The sequence below is a fragment of the Mirounga leonina genome, unplaced genomic scaffold (genome assembly GCF_011800145.1).
Source record: "Mirounga leonina isolate KUSES-001 unplaced genomic scaffold, KU_Mleo_1.0 Mir_96, whole genome shotgun sequence".
Taxonomy (NCBI): Eukaryota; Metazoa; Chordata; class Mammalia; order Carnivora; family Phocidae; genus Mirounga; species Mirounga leonina.
Genome location: NW_023270871.1, coordinates 5834632 through 5849743, shown reverse-complemented (window position 1 = coordinate 5849743; position 15112 = coordinate 5834632). Strand labels below are relative to the sequence as shown.

At 41.1% G+C, this 15112-nt stretch overlaps 1 protein-coding gene across 2 annotated transcripts in view; it reads right to left on the bottom strand.

The window, feature by feature from the left end:
• The window catches only part of LOC118006423 (complement component C7-like), a 58298-nt gene that overhangs the window by 22881 nt on the left and 20305 nt on the right, over nucleotides 1-15112 (bottom strand). For both annotated transcript variants that reach the window (XM_034999080.1, XM_034999079.1), the window contains exons 8-13: nucleotides 14844-15087; nucleotides 12358-12468; nucleotides 8792-8958; nucleotides 6213-6441; nucleotides 3976-4147; nucleotides 2100-2187 (exon numbers count right to left, since the gene is read on the bottom strand). In XM_034999080.1, the coding sequence (XP_034854971.1) occupies nucleotides 2100-2187; nucleotides 3976-4147; nucleotides 6213-6441; nucleotides 8792-8958; nucleotides 12358-12468; nucleotides 14844-15087 (1011 nt within the window). The remainder of the gene's footprint in view (nucleotides 1-2099; nucleotides 2188-3975; nucleotides 4148-6212; nucleotides 6442-8791; nucleotides 8959-12357; nucleotides 12469-14843; nucleotides 15088-15112) is intronic.

Here is a 15112-nt window from a genome sequence, read left to right as displayed (position 1 = left end):
TGCCCACGTCACTGTTTTCCCCCATGTTTCAGGAAAAGACAGTTTGTTTTTGGATTTTGGAAAGGTACTTGTCAGTCAATTCTTCACACTAAGATGTTATGGACTCTTCATTGGCAATACTGCCTAATAAAAGCCAGTAGGAACAGACAGAAATACTCAGATCCTATCAGCGTGTGCATGAAAGTTTAAGTTTCTCACTGATGACGTTTAGAGGAAGCAGAACGCTGATCTTCTCCCATTCCACCCTCCAACCCCTACCCTGTCTGGGAAGCGCTGCTGGGACTGGGCCAGATTCAAGCACATGGTGTTGGCCTGTGATCCCAGGAGGTGAGCTTTCACAGTGAAGCAAGGAAGAATTTGAAGTCTAAGACCTAAGGATGTGATCATGCTCTTCTGGGGTTTCTCTTAGTTCCTTTCCTCATCTTTTAGGAATGACCCCAAGGGGAGGGTTGGAAGCTGGACCTGTTCTGCTCCAGGTATTAGAACAAAATCCCATGGTGCCTTTTTCTCTTCACTGTCAGTCCTAGCCCAGGCTGGCTCCATCATGGGAGTTGGTAGGAAACAGAGGGCCCAAGTTAATACCGAGGTTTGAAGAAAATGGGGAAGGACACTTGATTTGTTATGGTGCTAGTCTCTAGGCCTCCCTTTGCCTTGCAAAGGGGACTGCTATATGGGGAAGTTGAACTCAACAGTGCCCAAACTTAACTCTGTATCAGAACAACTAGTAGCAATTAAAAGTTGGGCGGGGGGAGGACCTGGGTGGCTCAGTTGGTTAAGTGACTGACTTCACCTCATGTCATGATCTCAGGGTCCTGGGATGGAGCCCCATTACATCAAGCTCCCTGCTCAGTGGGGAGTCTGATTCTCCCTGTCCCTGTGCGCCGCCCCCCCTCAACTCATGCCCTCTCACTCTCTCTCTCAAATAAATAAGTAAAAACTTAAAAAAAAAAAAAAAACACAACTCTCAGGCTCTACCCTAAATATACAGAATGAGAAAAAAAATGGAAGATAAGGGACAAGCAGCAATCTCTATTGTTAAGTTCCCTGGGTGATGCAGCCCATCTGTGGGGCAGTGTTCAGAACCCCTGGCTCCTTACAGGACACACATGCACTGGAGTTTGGGACAACAGTTCACGATTTGCTGAACCACACAAGTTTGCTTGGCCTTGTTCTCCAAGCCTATGTTTCCTTCAGGAATTTTATCGATTGTGGTAACTGTATTGGGACATATGAGTGTTAGAGAGGCTGGATACATTCCCCTGTCTCTCTCTCTCTCTCTCTCTCTCTACACACACACACACACACACACACACACACACACACACCCCTCCTCCATTTCCATTACCTACATTTGGGGAAACTTCAGTGAAATGTCAGTGAGTGTATGTTTAAGGGCCTGGAATTTGAAAGGCAAATCCTTGTGGAGAAAGAAAGACTGGCAGCACTGAGAGGGTCCTGATGGACAGTATCTCTTATGTGAGCCAGAAAGACACTTCACTGCTTGGGGCCAAAGCCTCATCATAACAAGCAGTGAGAAGAACATGAATTAATATGGCCCCAAAGCCAAAAAAATGCCCTAGAACGACAAGTGGCAGATGACCTGTGTTCCTTCCTGAACGAGAAAATTGCTCAAAGTATAATGACCCGTATCTCACCAACACTGGCAAAATGTCTTACTGGCTTCTGGAATAAACCCAGTATTTCATCCCAAACCTCATATTTATGAAAAAAATTTTTAAAGACATTTTTCAGTGGCAAGAATAAAGTTCTCTTTGTTGAAGAACTTGCTTATGGATTCCTATTTTAGTGTTCAAAATGGAAATGTTCAGCAGCCCTCTGGCATGATTACATTTCTAATTTCACTGGGCAGCAGTACTAATTTACCTGACCACAGAAGATCTACTGCCTTCTGCAGAATTCTAATCACCTTGGGCCAAAGAAGAAAAGTCACAAACCACTAAACTGAAATGCACATATAAACTATTTTTAGCTCTGTTTCGTCATGGAAGAAGGAAATAGATTATGACATCAGTAGAGAGAGAGAACTTGGAGCAAAGGGTATATATGTAAAGGAAAATAATATATCTTCCATAACCAACTTGAACAAATCCATCTTTCAAGGCAGGAGGTGATGGACAGAATTCTTTTGGAGCCAAAGACAAAGGAAAACAATGTGGTTCAAGCAATCTGAAAGGAAAAGGAAACAAAACATAATTAATGTGATGGATTTCCACAGAAGAATAAATATTTTACAGCACAGTGAGTTTTTCATTTACATCTGAAGGGACTCCATCCACATAAATACGTGGATGTGACTGCCATTCTCAGAATCGCTATCTGATCATATCCTGTACTAGAAGACTCAAATATAAACGCAAGCTTCCAAAAAATAGCTAGTAAGTCAGTAGTATGAAGAACAAAAAGAAAGAGAAGAAAATAGAAGTCACTGGACAACACACCTACTTTATGTGATTTCTAGAGGTCACCTGTCTCAGACCTACTTTTTCTCCTGCTGTCTGCTTCTGAAATGCCTTTAACACAGAATTAACTCTGTATTAAAAATAAGGCAGTAACACCGATCCTGCAAGAGAAGTAACACAAAAATAGTAACGAGCTTTGATTGAGCGTTTATTATGTGCTAGGTACCTTGGCGGCCGCTCTACAAATGTGCATTATCTCTACTCACATTCACCGTAGCCCTAAGAGGTATGTGAAAAAAACAGTGGCTCAGGAAGTTTGAATGACTTGTCCAAGGTTATAAAGTAATAAATATCAAGGCTGCATTCACATTGTAGTCAGTTAGGCTCCTAAAGTCATGCTCTTTCTACCTCCCACAAGGCCATCTCTAGACGAAGCTCCTGATAATAGTCACAGTGATATCCAACATTAAACAATAGTTTTCAGTAGTTCCCCCAAAACTAGCATGCCACCAGTATTACCCCCACTCCAGAGATTTGAAATCTGAGGGAAAACATGACAAATGGCCTCTGAGTGTTGCCTCCTCCTCAGCTGAGTTCCTTATACGCTTGCCATATTCTGAGGAAACTCACAAGTGTGAAGTCTTGGTTGTAATTTTCCTCTTTGTGTGGAACAGGAGGAGATTTCCCCTCTAAGCACCAAGAAGAGCGAGAATTCCTTCAATGCCTTCCTTAGGATGCTCCTTTCCCTCCAGCTTTCTGTCTAGAGGCAGGGGAAATATGGCAACTCTGGCAGAGGGCTTCTCCAATGGAGACCCTCATCTTTTCCTCCTACCATAATGCCATATGCTCACCAGCCTCCTGGTCATGAGATATTCATTATTGTTGGATTATGAAGCACCAAATACCTAGGAAAAAGGCATCCCACCTCCCTATGCTTCTACCAGATACCTAACTATCTTATAGCTTTCTTCAACTCACATGAGCTTCCAATTATCTTACTAGAATGTTTTGCCAATTCCTGATCAAAAGAGGTTAGTAAAGACAGTGTAAAACAGTAAGGTGTGGCCTGAAGAATTCTGACCGATGGGTATAATTCATCAACTAAGCATTTTGAGATAGCTTTTGCAAGGTCCTGGCAAATGAGAAGTTGGTGTCAGACAGCTGGGCTAATCAGTCTTGATATTAGCCATCTCCAGCATCTGGCTTTATGCTTACTCCTGAATGAATGAATGAATGAATGAATGAATGAATAGGATTGGTATATCTGAAAAGTAATACAACTATTAATGAATGCTTACTATGTGCCAGGCACGGTGCTGATCACTTTCTGTGCTGAATCTCATTTAATTCTGACAACACCCTACCATTGTTTTACCTTCTATGATTATCCTAATTTTAGAGGTGTGGCAAGTAACTTGCCCAAGGTCACCCAGCAAGTAGGTGGCGGATCTGCTTGATGCCAAAGCTGCTCAGATCTCCTCGGCCAGATGGCCTCAAGCTTACTGCCGAGGGCACTGCGTTCTATGCAATTGCCAGGAGGTCCGGCCGCTATTACCGCAAATGCTCCAGCTCCTCATGCTCGCATGGGCTGCTTTCCGATGGTTCTCCAATACAGGATCGCCCACCCTCACTGGGCAGTGGGTTATTGCATTCTCGTCTCCTTGTTTTCTTCCCTTGAACACAGGGGCCCCAAGAGGACCAGCAACTCCAGCCCCCATCCACTCCTCCTGTAAGATAAGAGAGAGCTGGTTCAGAAAGCCTCGGAGAGGAAGATTTCAGAGCTTAGTGCTGAGCTTCCTGCTCAGGTGGTTCCTGGGGGAGGGGACGGTCTGGGCACCCACTCCCTTCACTCGGTTCAGGAGTTCTTCTACAATGACCAGAATGTCTCTGCATCCCGACTAGGTTTGTCCAGATTAAGGCTGCATTAACGAGCTTCTTGCAATAATATCTTAAATTTGTTTATTATTTTGCAACTGTTTCAGAGCACTTTTACAGACATTCTACCGTTCATTTAATTCTCTCCAGAATGAATCGAGATGGGCAGGAGGTCTGTGACCATTCTCAGTTGATAGGTGTGGAATCTAAGACAAGGTGGTTGAACGTCATGCCCAGTGCCCTAATGGCTGCCAAGAGCCACGTCCAGACAGCAACATGGCCTTACCGCAGAGTCCAGGCTCCTCTCGTTACAGCAGTTCCTATTGTGAACCTTTCTATTATAAAAGCAGTGATGGAGCATGAGAACATAATCTACTGAGTATTCCCTACTCCTGACCCCAGAGCTGGCACTATTAAATGAGGAAGTGCCTAAGCAGGAGAAATGCATCTGCCTCCTGTCCACATCCCTCAGTCCAGAGGCACTTGCTCAGCCCAGGCTGGCCACCTTCCAACTCAGGGCCAATTCACCACTAACAGTGCTTTTACAATTTCCCCCCATCATATTCCTTGGGGGAGGCAAGAGAGAACTTGCACTATAGTCTAAGAACTTGGCTTTCCTAGTTAGAAACTGATCTCAGAAACCATGCCGCCGAAGCATTACTTCCTGATGATAGACAGATATGTTCACCGCTCCTTAGCTATTTCTACTGTGTGACCCACTCCTCAGTATCACACACGCCAAAACTAAACTAATTTTGTAATATTTTCCCGTGAGCTTCCTTATGCTTTCTTCCATAATTAGAAATTGAGCTAATAAAGTAGTCCCCTGAGCATATTAACAGGGCGTAATAATAGCTTGATATATTATGATTGTTACCCCAACCCTTACCAGCAGGGGGAGCTTCCATTTTCTCAAATAACAGGACATCCAAGCCACAAAGAAATGAAATCAAAGTGGTGGAATTTCAATTGACCAGACAGGCCACTTGGGAAGAGAATGGGAGGCAAGGATGCCTTCTTGATGCTTGTCTATAAGCAACCATAGTTTAGTCATGTAGTCATTCATTCATCAAACATTTATTAAGTGACTTCTATGAATCAAGCCCTGTGGGCTCTGGGATAAAAAAAGCAATCATCGTTCTGACCTTAAGAAATGAGCTTCCTAGAGGAGAGAGACATAAATAAATACAAAATTGTCTCGTACGTTGTCTACTCATAAAGTCAACCTCACATAGTTCTGTACTAAGGTACTTAAAGTACCAAGCATTCAGTTGGGCACATTCAGCAGATGTTCAAAAGTATTTGTGAATAATTGATTGATGGAACATAATATAAAATAAAAAGAGATATTTCAAAGAGCTTACCATCAGAAAGGTTAAGCTATGCATACACCAGCTCCACAGACCTATGTTATGACAAAACTTTAATGAGATGACTATGGAAGGACAGAGGTGTATTAGGCATTAATCCATTCCAATGGAGGGCATGGTGGGTCTGTTAATTAAGACAGGAAAACAGAGGGGTTCCTGGGTGGCTCAGTCAGTTGAGTGTCCAACTCTTAATTTCGGCTCAGGTCATGATCACATGGTCGTAAGATCGAGCCCTGCATCCCTCAGGCTCCATGCTCAGCAGGGAGTCTGACTTGAGATTTTGTCTCTCTTCTTCTCCCGCCCCTCCCCCTCCTTGCGTGCACACTCTCTCAAATAAATAAATAAATCTTAAAAAAAAAAAAAAGACAGGAAAACAGAGACAACAGAGGGCCTTGACCCAGTAGCTTGAACCCAGAAGTGAAATAGGAAGGGAGACACTAAATTAAAATGCCCATACACAAAGAAGCACAATGTCAAGGGCCAGACGGAAAGAGTGATTCCCTTTTCATGGTGTCCAGCATAACCAGCAAAAATTCAGCACACTGACCTGCATCATTCCCTACGAGGACTCCTTGCTCACAAGCCACACCAAATGTATATGGTTTGCAGTGGCACTGACATTGGGTCCCCTCAACGGTGGCAATGCCACCATTTTGACAAGGTCGGCAATGGCAGGGGTCAAATTCATCCAGATATTCCTCAAGCGCTTGCCTCAGGTATAGTCTTTTCACGGAGGCACAGGGTACTTCTTTTACCAGCTCATACAAAGGTGTCAGCTATACAGATAAAGACATCATGGTCAATAATCAGGGTTTTAGGCAAGAACACTTTTCTTCTGGCATTTAGGATCAATCCCCATTAAAATAAAATGAAAAGCCACTCATGTTAATTCCAATTGTTTCTTGTTCAAACAAAAAGAAAGCAATTCACTTTCTTTGCAAGGCAAAAGGAAAAATAGGAATAAATAAGGAAGAAGTATTTTGCATAAAATTTTTCAAAACCAACAGGACATCCATTTTCTAGTTATTGAAAGATTATTTTGAAGGCAGTACATTTCCACCCTTGCAGAGGACAGAAGAAAAGGAAATACATTTAAATTACAGTGAAGAAGCAAGTGCAAATAAATTTACAATTAAATACCCTGACTCTAAGAGACTTAACATGTCTCTTAATGGAGACCGTGACTATTTTTCCCTGAAGAAGTTTAAAACAGATAGATAGGGCAACCCTCTCGGGTCCCCTCCCTCTTTGGGAGCTTTGCATTCTATCATTCAATAAGCTTTACTCTCGCTCAATAAACCTTGTTTTGCTGCCCCCCCAAAAATAAAATATAAATAATAAAAATAAAACAGATAGGCATTATTGTTCTGTGTTGAATACGTCTAGTGAAAAGCAACTTGGAGACCCTAGATGTGCTGGCTAAGCTTTAACAATCTGCTCTCCTAAGAGCAAAAATGCTCTGATTTGTAGCATTTGCCAGTTTCTGCAGTATAAGAACTCTCCCCATGGCCAATCTCAGGTTGCCACTGGAATGCCAATGACCGTGGAATTGGGAAGATATAGGCACCACTGGCTCTTGTGAAGGTCTGAGTTGGTGGCAGCACATCACTGCAAGGATGAGGATAACTCAAAAACTCAGCCACATCTCCCTCCATCTCGGCCCGAGCTCTCTTACACCGCATCATGAAAGAACAGACTGCATGGCCTCGCGTGGACATACACTGATAGTGAGTTAGCACAGCTACCTATGATAGTTACAGTCCGATGTGGAGAAGAGCAGAGGTGAGAATGAGAAGGAATGTCTGTTTCTCCCTAATCAACAATTTCGAATTTTTCAAGATTTGTTATGGGGCTCTGGTATTGAAAATAGGTCATTGTGAATATCGATGGTGGCACTTCAGGATAAGACCTGCTGGGAAAACTACCCTCCTCCCTTCACCCTTATTCCGAGGCAAGTGGGTGCATGTGGTGTTAGGAGGGTACTCAAGGAGCTATTGTGATTTGGGGGGTTGTAAAATGTATCCAAGTTTCACCTGGGACATTGCTTGATTCCCATGACAGTGAACAGATCAGAGAATCAGTTCTGCTACAGCATTTGTTTTGAAAATGTGAGTTTGTTGCATTGAGACAGATGTATTAGGGAACACTATGATCGTATCGCAAATTTTGCGTGTTCTTATGTACAATTTCATCCACAAGAAAAACCAGGTGAAATCAGAAAAGTGGACACAACCCAAGATAGGATTGCACAAAACGCACACATACAAACACACACTTCAGACATCATCAGGGTCACTGCCTGTACTAACCTTCACCCATCCACATCTGGGGCTACAGCTGTCTGTCCTCTGGTAGCTCTCCTTCTAACGCTTCACAATCATTCAGAAGCTCCAACCCTCCCATCACCCAGCAAGCTTCAAGTCTTTTTCTAGGAATTGTGCCACCTTAATGTAGTAGCTGCATTTCTTAACAATTTAACACATAGAAACCCATGCTATTGTTTTTACTGATGTCTGTCTTTTTTTTTTAAATGAGTTATCACAGATAAGTTTTTGAGTTTGGTGTCCTTAACCCCATTTTCCCCATAAGTCAGGTGGTCTTTACTGTGCAATTCTGCCTAGTTCTCGGATTTTTAGAAGCACATATGTTGCATTATAAAAGAACTGTGTCAATAAAACATCCTAAAATTCGGCCAGACAAATTTGTTCTATCTTAATGTACACGTCTCCAAGAGCCTACATGCCATGGCCAGAGGAAGAAAGGTAATCTGATGGGACACTAGACAAGCCTAAATGCTTTCCTCTTGCAAGAATCTATAATTCTCTGAATAAGAGACCAAGGAAAACATAATCAAATTTTGGTCAAAAGCTTAATATGCAAATTTCGTTATTAATTTCTCTTGGTATTTACAAGACATTTAACCTTTACAATTGAATTATGGACATAGAAGATAATGAAGCTTCTGTTTATTATTATGTATGCATTCATTTCACTATACAAAACATAATTGGGATACAGAAAATGCTAATCACAGCTGTCTCTGTTTAACCACCTTGATTTAATCTCATTTTCCCAGTGCGAAGAAACATGCCTGCTTTGTGCTGCTTTCAACAGAGCAGGACATACCTTTTGTTTTATGACTTGGGGAAGACCAGTCACAGATTCTGCCCAGGAGGAATATCGCTGTTTGTTTCCAGCAGGATTGTCCAGCTCCAGGAAACTGAGACCAGACACGAAGCCTGAACCTCCCCCCCTGACAAACGGGTCCCCTCGCAGCACGTTGAGCTGAGTTCCTACACAAGGAGAAATCAAATCAAGTAAGTCAGGATGCACAAACGAAACGAAAAGGAGAACATGAAAGTGAAAAGTCTATCAAGCACTAAAACACAACCCATCCAACTTTATGACGTTCGGGAAAAGGAAGAACTATAGCGACAGTAAAAAGATCAGTGATTGTCAGCAGTGGTGGGTGAGAGAAATAAATAGGTGGAGCACGGAGGATTTTTAGAGCAGTGAAAATGCACTGTATGATCCTATATGGTGGATACAGAGCATTAGACATCCGTCCAAACCCACAGAATGTACAACACCAAGGCTGAACTTGAACGTAACTGTGGACTGTGGGTGATCATGATGTGTCAATGCAGGTTCATCAATTGGAACAAACATTCCACTATGGTGGGGAATGCTGATCGTGGGGAGGCCTCAGTTTCTGACAGGAGTATATGGAAACCCTGTCCTTTTTGCTCAATTGTGCTGTAAACCTAAAACTACTCTTTAAAAAAAATGTCTATTAAAAGAAAAGAGAAGGGACGCTTGGCTGGCTCAGTCGGTGGAGCATCCAACTCTTGGCTCCGGCTGAGGTCATGATCTCAGCGTTGTGGGATCAAGCCCCGCATTAAGCTCGGGATTCTCTGGCTCCCTTGCCCTCCGCCCCTCCCCCTGCTTGTGCATGCACAGGAACACACATGCTCGTTCTCTCTCTCTCTCAAATAAATAAATAAAATCTTTTAAAAAATAAAATCTTAAAAAAAAGAAAATCATAATCATTACCTGAAAGTAGATGATTTTAGGGAATTATTGTTCATATTCTTAATGTTCTTGGTATAATAAGAGCATTACGTTATATAGGAGACTGTATTCCTTCTTAGAAAATATATGCATAAATTTTGGGATGAAGCATCATGAAATTTACTTCCAAATGGTTCAAGTACAATTATAAATATTTTAAATATATAATATTTATATATTGTTGAATAATCCACATTATAAATATTATATGTCCATTATATACAGGAAAATGTCATAATAATCGTTACATAGAGGAGGTGGGTATATGGGTATTTATTACTATGTTCTTTCTGTTTGTTTGAAATTTTTCATAATAAAATGGGGGGAGTTCATTGCATCTGGAATACTAACAATAAGCAAAAAAGCTATTAATTAACAGGCATACATTAACACATGAAGAGTGTTCTAAGCAGTGAATATTAATTGAATTCTTTTCCACATTTATGTGCCCTATAATTTCAGGAATCTTTTTGTCTCCATTTGTGGTTGATTTTTACACTGGTCATGATTGGAAATTCCTCTCTTGCAGACCGGATTTGGGGTGATTTTCAGTTCACTTCTTTTAACTAAATTTTGCAATTTCATAAAATTTTCATAAAATTTTTCAAATTCAAAAACTGTACATTTATCAGAAATTATTAAAGCCTGATGTTTTTAATAAATTACCAAGTATTTCCTCATCTTCATCATTAGCTCTGTTTTTAATATGCAAACAGTCTCCCTTTGAAGGCAGCGTGTCACAACATCCAGTCCCTGCAGGACCTGACTCCAAACCACCTGGAATGACTACACATTTCTGGGCTCCAAGATGTATGAGAGAACAGCTGGGAGGAAAGCCCTGGAATCAGCATTTTAACAAGCTTCCTCAGATTATCTCGGTGTATACTAAAGTTGGAGAAATCGCGGGCTTCACTGGCAGACCTTTTTACGAATTACAGATTCTAAGAAATCAGTTTTAATTTTATTTTTAAGCCTGTAGCCTCTGCGTCCACACCTCAGTGAGCTCCCTGCTCCAGCTGGCAATCTGTCTTCCCCTAGACAATCAGCCTGGTGCGACAATGAGGAGCCCCGACTGTGAAGCCAAATGTCATGCCCTTGAATCTCATGTCTGACACTTACCAACTGCGATCTTGGGCAACCTTTCCGTGACTCAGTGTCCCTGTCTGTATAATGGGAATATGAATAATACCTAACTCTTAGATAGGAAGAATATGTTGGCTAATTTTTGTAAATCACTTAAAAGTGTGCTGGGCACATAGTAAACACTATGTGTTTGCTAAACACAAAATAAAATAAAATCAGTGAGCAGCTTCCAGTTGCTCATGTTACTGAGCTTCCCAAAGCTCCCACTCTCATTTCTATTTCCAGATCACTATATTTCCCTTTCTTTCAAAAACCTGTCCTCCTCCTTTGTCATGTCAGCTCCATGAAGACAGGCATTCTCTTGGGCATGCCACCACTTGTACCCCAACGCCTAGAACAAATTCCACCCAGGCCCCAGAAACAGTTGATGAATGAAGGAGGTGAATGAGTAAATAAACCTGGTTTCACTCCTCTGTCTCCCTCCTTCCTGCAGTCATCTGCCAGCATCCCAAGAATCCCCACTTCCTCGGTAAGAACTCTGACACCTGAGTCAGTCTTCACCTTTGCCCCAATTTCTGCCACCACCCTGGGAGAACTTAAGCTCTAGTACCACTCAGTCCATTGCTACCACACTAAGAATCTCTTCATTGTAAGGCCAGTAAGTTGAAATCACCAAATTCAATGAAGAGTCAGTCTCCAGTCCTTCTCTTATTTAGCTTCTCTCTAGAATTTCTCTGTTTATCTCTCCTTCTCCTTTACTTTTAATATCACTGATCTTTTCAGGTTCATTTTTTTTCCTGTTTTTCTTAATTTTTTTCTTCTTTTTTGGTTAAGTGGGGTCTATGCCCAACGTGGGGCTCAAACTCAATGACCCTGAAATCAAGAGTCGCATGTTCTACCAACCGAGCCAGCCAGGCACTTCTTTCCTGGTTCTTATCCTATCAGTTTATCCTTTCTCAGTCCCTCTTCTTTCTCTACAATGTTCTTTGTAATCTTTCATTTAGTCACTCCCTGTATTAAATCCTTTAACGGCACCCCTTGTCATCAGAATGAAATCCCAATTCCTGAACATGGCATCTAGATACAATCTAAATCAGTTTATTTTTCCAGTTCCTTTTTCAATCACTCAAAGAATAGCACACCACCTTCCCCACTCCCTCTCCCACCAGCACCAGCACCAGCAGCAGCATGCACCAAAAAGTGCACTGAGCATCCATGTCAGAGTGGAACTGAATCTTCTCCTGCTGGTGTCCTTTTTCTAAGCTTGATTGCCAGCAGTCATCATAGGGGACAAAGGTAGGATACACTGAGGACACATTTACAGTGCACAGAGATAACCAGTGAACTTCCCACTCTGCATGATGTCTCACTGCCATGACATATGAAAGAGAGATCAGAGGCAAACATAACCAAATACATAAAAAACATAAAATAGAACACCTGTTAAAATCTCAAAGGCCCTTGGAGGCCAGGAATTAGCCACAAGAGAGAGGGATGGAGATTAAGTTTGTAAAGCAAATTGCCCCTTTCTTATTTACCTGAATCTGATTTTAAGGCCTCTTCCAGCTTTTGGCATTTGCCCTTTGATGATGTAAAGAAAAATTTGAAACTTGAGGAAGCACATCTCTTCAGATCTGCTGAACCAAGACCTGAGGGAAAAGTTGTAAAGGTGCTTAATTTTTGCATTTGTTAAAAAACTCCTTTTGAGATGCAGCCAGGTGTGAGAATGGAGATAAGAGGTTATGTCCTACTATTGAGCTCAAGAGCTCTAGAAGGGTCAAGGGTCAGAAAAAGGAATATTTGATATTTGTTATTAAACAAAATAATCATACATGTATATATCTAGGAATGAAGCATCATGTGTCTGAAACTTACTTTCAAATGCAAATTTTGGCTCCTATTAGCTTTGACCAGAAAGGGGAGAAGACTGGGATGATTTCTACATGAAACAGCGGAAGGAACAGAAACTGAACACCCCAAAGAGTGATATCTTTGGCCCATCCACAGTCAGCTGCTCAAGCATACAGCAAATCAATAAAAGTAGGCATGTAATCGTCCCCATCCACATGCTGGAAACCCCAAACTGGGTTCTGGTTCTACAGTAATTAATTCCTAAAACCCGAGGTCTACTGCCTCAATCTCTCTATTTTAATATCTTTACCATCTCTGGTTTCCAACATTTCCCTCTCATGACTCATAACCTTAGAATGTAACAATTTCTATCCATTATCAAATAGAGTTTTGCCAATGCATTTTTTAAGAAGGATAGAAAATAATAAAGTGTGAAAATATATTTTTCTCATATAATTTTGCTAACTCTACTATAATAATCTCAATATTTCTTAAAGAACAGTTGGGGGCATATATTATTATAACTCAGCAGTTTTAATTATATTTCCATTAGAACTTTTAGGAAGAACAGAAACTGCTCAAGAGTAAAATTTTTACTCAAAAAAAATACTTTGACCAACTTGGAAAGCTTTAAAAAAGTTCTCTCCATTTCTTTAAATACTAAGGAAAAAAGTGGGGGGAACAGTGAAACTGAATTTAGGTTAAGCCATTGCTGGACTAATTTTCCAAAGAAACATTGCCTTTGTTGTTGCTACAAAAAACAAAAACAAAACAAACAAACAAAAAACCTGTGTTTGTACATTCATTTCTAACCAGGGAAGTTAGAAAAGTTCAAATTCTGGCTAAATCTTAATTGGTAAAAATTAAGCTCAATGGAAAAAAAAATAAGGCAATAGAAACATAGAAAAATATTGTAGTTCAGCCACAAGGGAAGGAAGGTTACAAGATCTCCCCTGAATCTCATGTAATAAGTCTTACTCTCCTCCACGGTTGTAAAGAGGCTTGACTGAAGAGAAAGACCCTAAAGAGGTGATTTGGATGGAGAAGGATTTGTGAATATCAACTTAACAAAGTTGGGAAGGAGAAGGTTTGACTTAGAATATTAGTAAACCAGAGCCAAAAGGTCTTTGGAGAGAAGGAATGGACACTGAGACATCACCCTCTCCCCTCCCGCACTGGGACAGCTGGCGAGGACTCTCCTCTATGAGGTCAAAAAAATCATAAACTCAGTGGTGTGCACTGGTTCTAACAAAAATCAGGCAATTCTAGCAACAACATAGCATAAGGAAAAAGCTCAGCTGACTTTGGAGCCAGTTAGACCTCCTTACAATCTATATGCCCTAGGATGAATCTTATCATAGCACTGAGTCGCCGTTTCTCAGTCTGTAAGACAGGAATTGTAGTGGCCCCCTCACTGGGTAGCAGTGAGGATCATTGCTAACATATGTAACTTGCCTGTTGTAAGAAAGGCCTCTGATAGGGCGCCTGGGTGGCTCAGTCGGTTAAGCTATTGCCTTCGGCTCAGGTCATGATCCTGGAGTCCCGGGATCGAGTCCCGCATCGGGCTCCCTGCTCGGCGGGGAGTCTGCTTCTCCCTCTGACCCTAACCCCTCTCATGTGCTCTCTCTCATTCTCTCTCTCTCAAATAAATAAATAAAATCTTTAAAAAAAAAAAAAAAGAAAGAAAGAAAGGCCTCTGATAAATTTAAGCTATTGTTACAAGAATTATGTAGTAAGCAAACTTGTGATATCCAGAGCAGATTTTCTTAAAGGAATGTGAGTGGTAATAACAGAGGTAAACAAAATACTTCTTTAAAACATTTTGATTTCTGAAATATAATTCCTCATTAGCTTTTCCTTGAAGAATATTACTTAAGCTGAGAAATGGATAAGGTTAAAAAGTATTCCAAAAACCCAATCAACACCCTCTGAGGATAGCCAATGATGATGACTATCTCACGTTTCAGGGTACTATCCAAAAGAGTAGGCTGGCTTTTCTTAGAGCCTAAAAATTTTGAGTAGAATATAATGGATTCTTGCCATTTTGGATTCCTTTGTAATTTAATCTCTATTTGTCACATTTTAAAGCTCTGAAAGTTTAAGCTAACTACATGTTATTTCCCCCATTAAAATTCCTACAATGCTTGTATTTAATAATTTTTTAATACTTTACCATTGTTTTTGATTTTTTCTGAGTCCACATAAAATAGAACTTTGTACTCTCCTCCTAGGGACCCAGACTGCAGATAATGTGTCCCATACTGGTCGATTAATCTTCGGTAGGCACTGTAGTCATACAGAGAGGGAAGGAAGGAGAGTTCCTTCCAGAATGGCTCCGCAAGTTGTAAAAATTCCGGATTGTTATTGACAAACTGAGCCACTTCCACGGTGTTCTGGACAACCAACAAATGATGACTCTATGGAAAGAAGAGAGCATAAAAA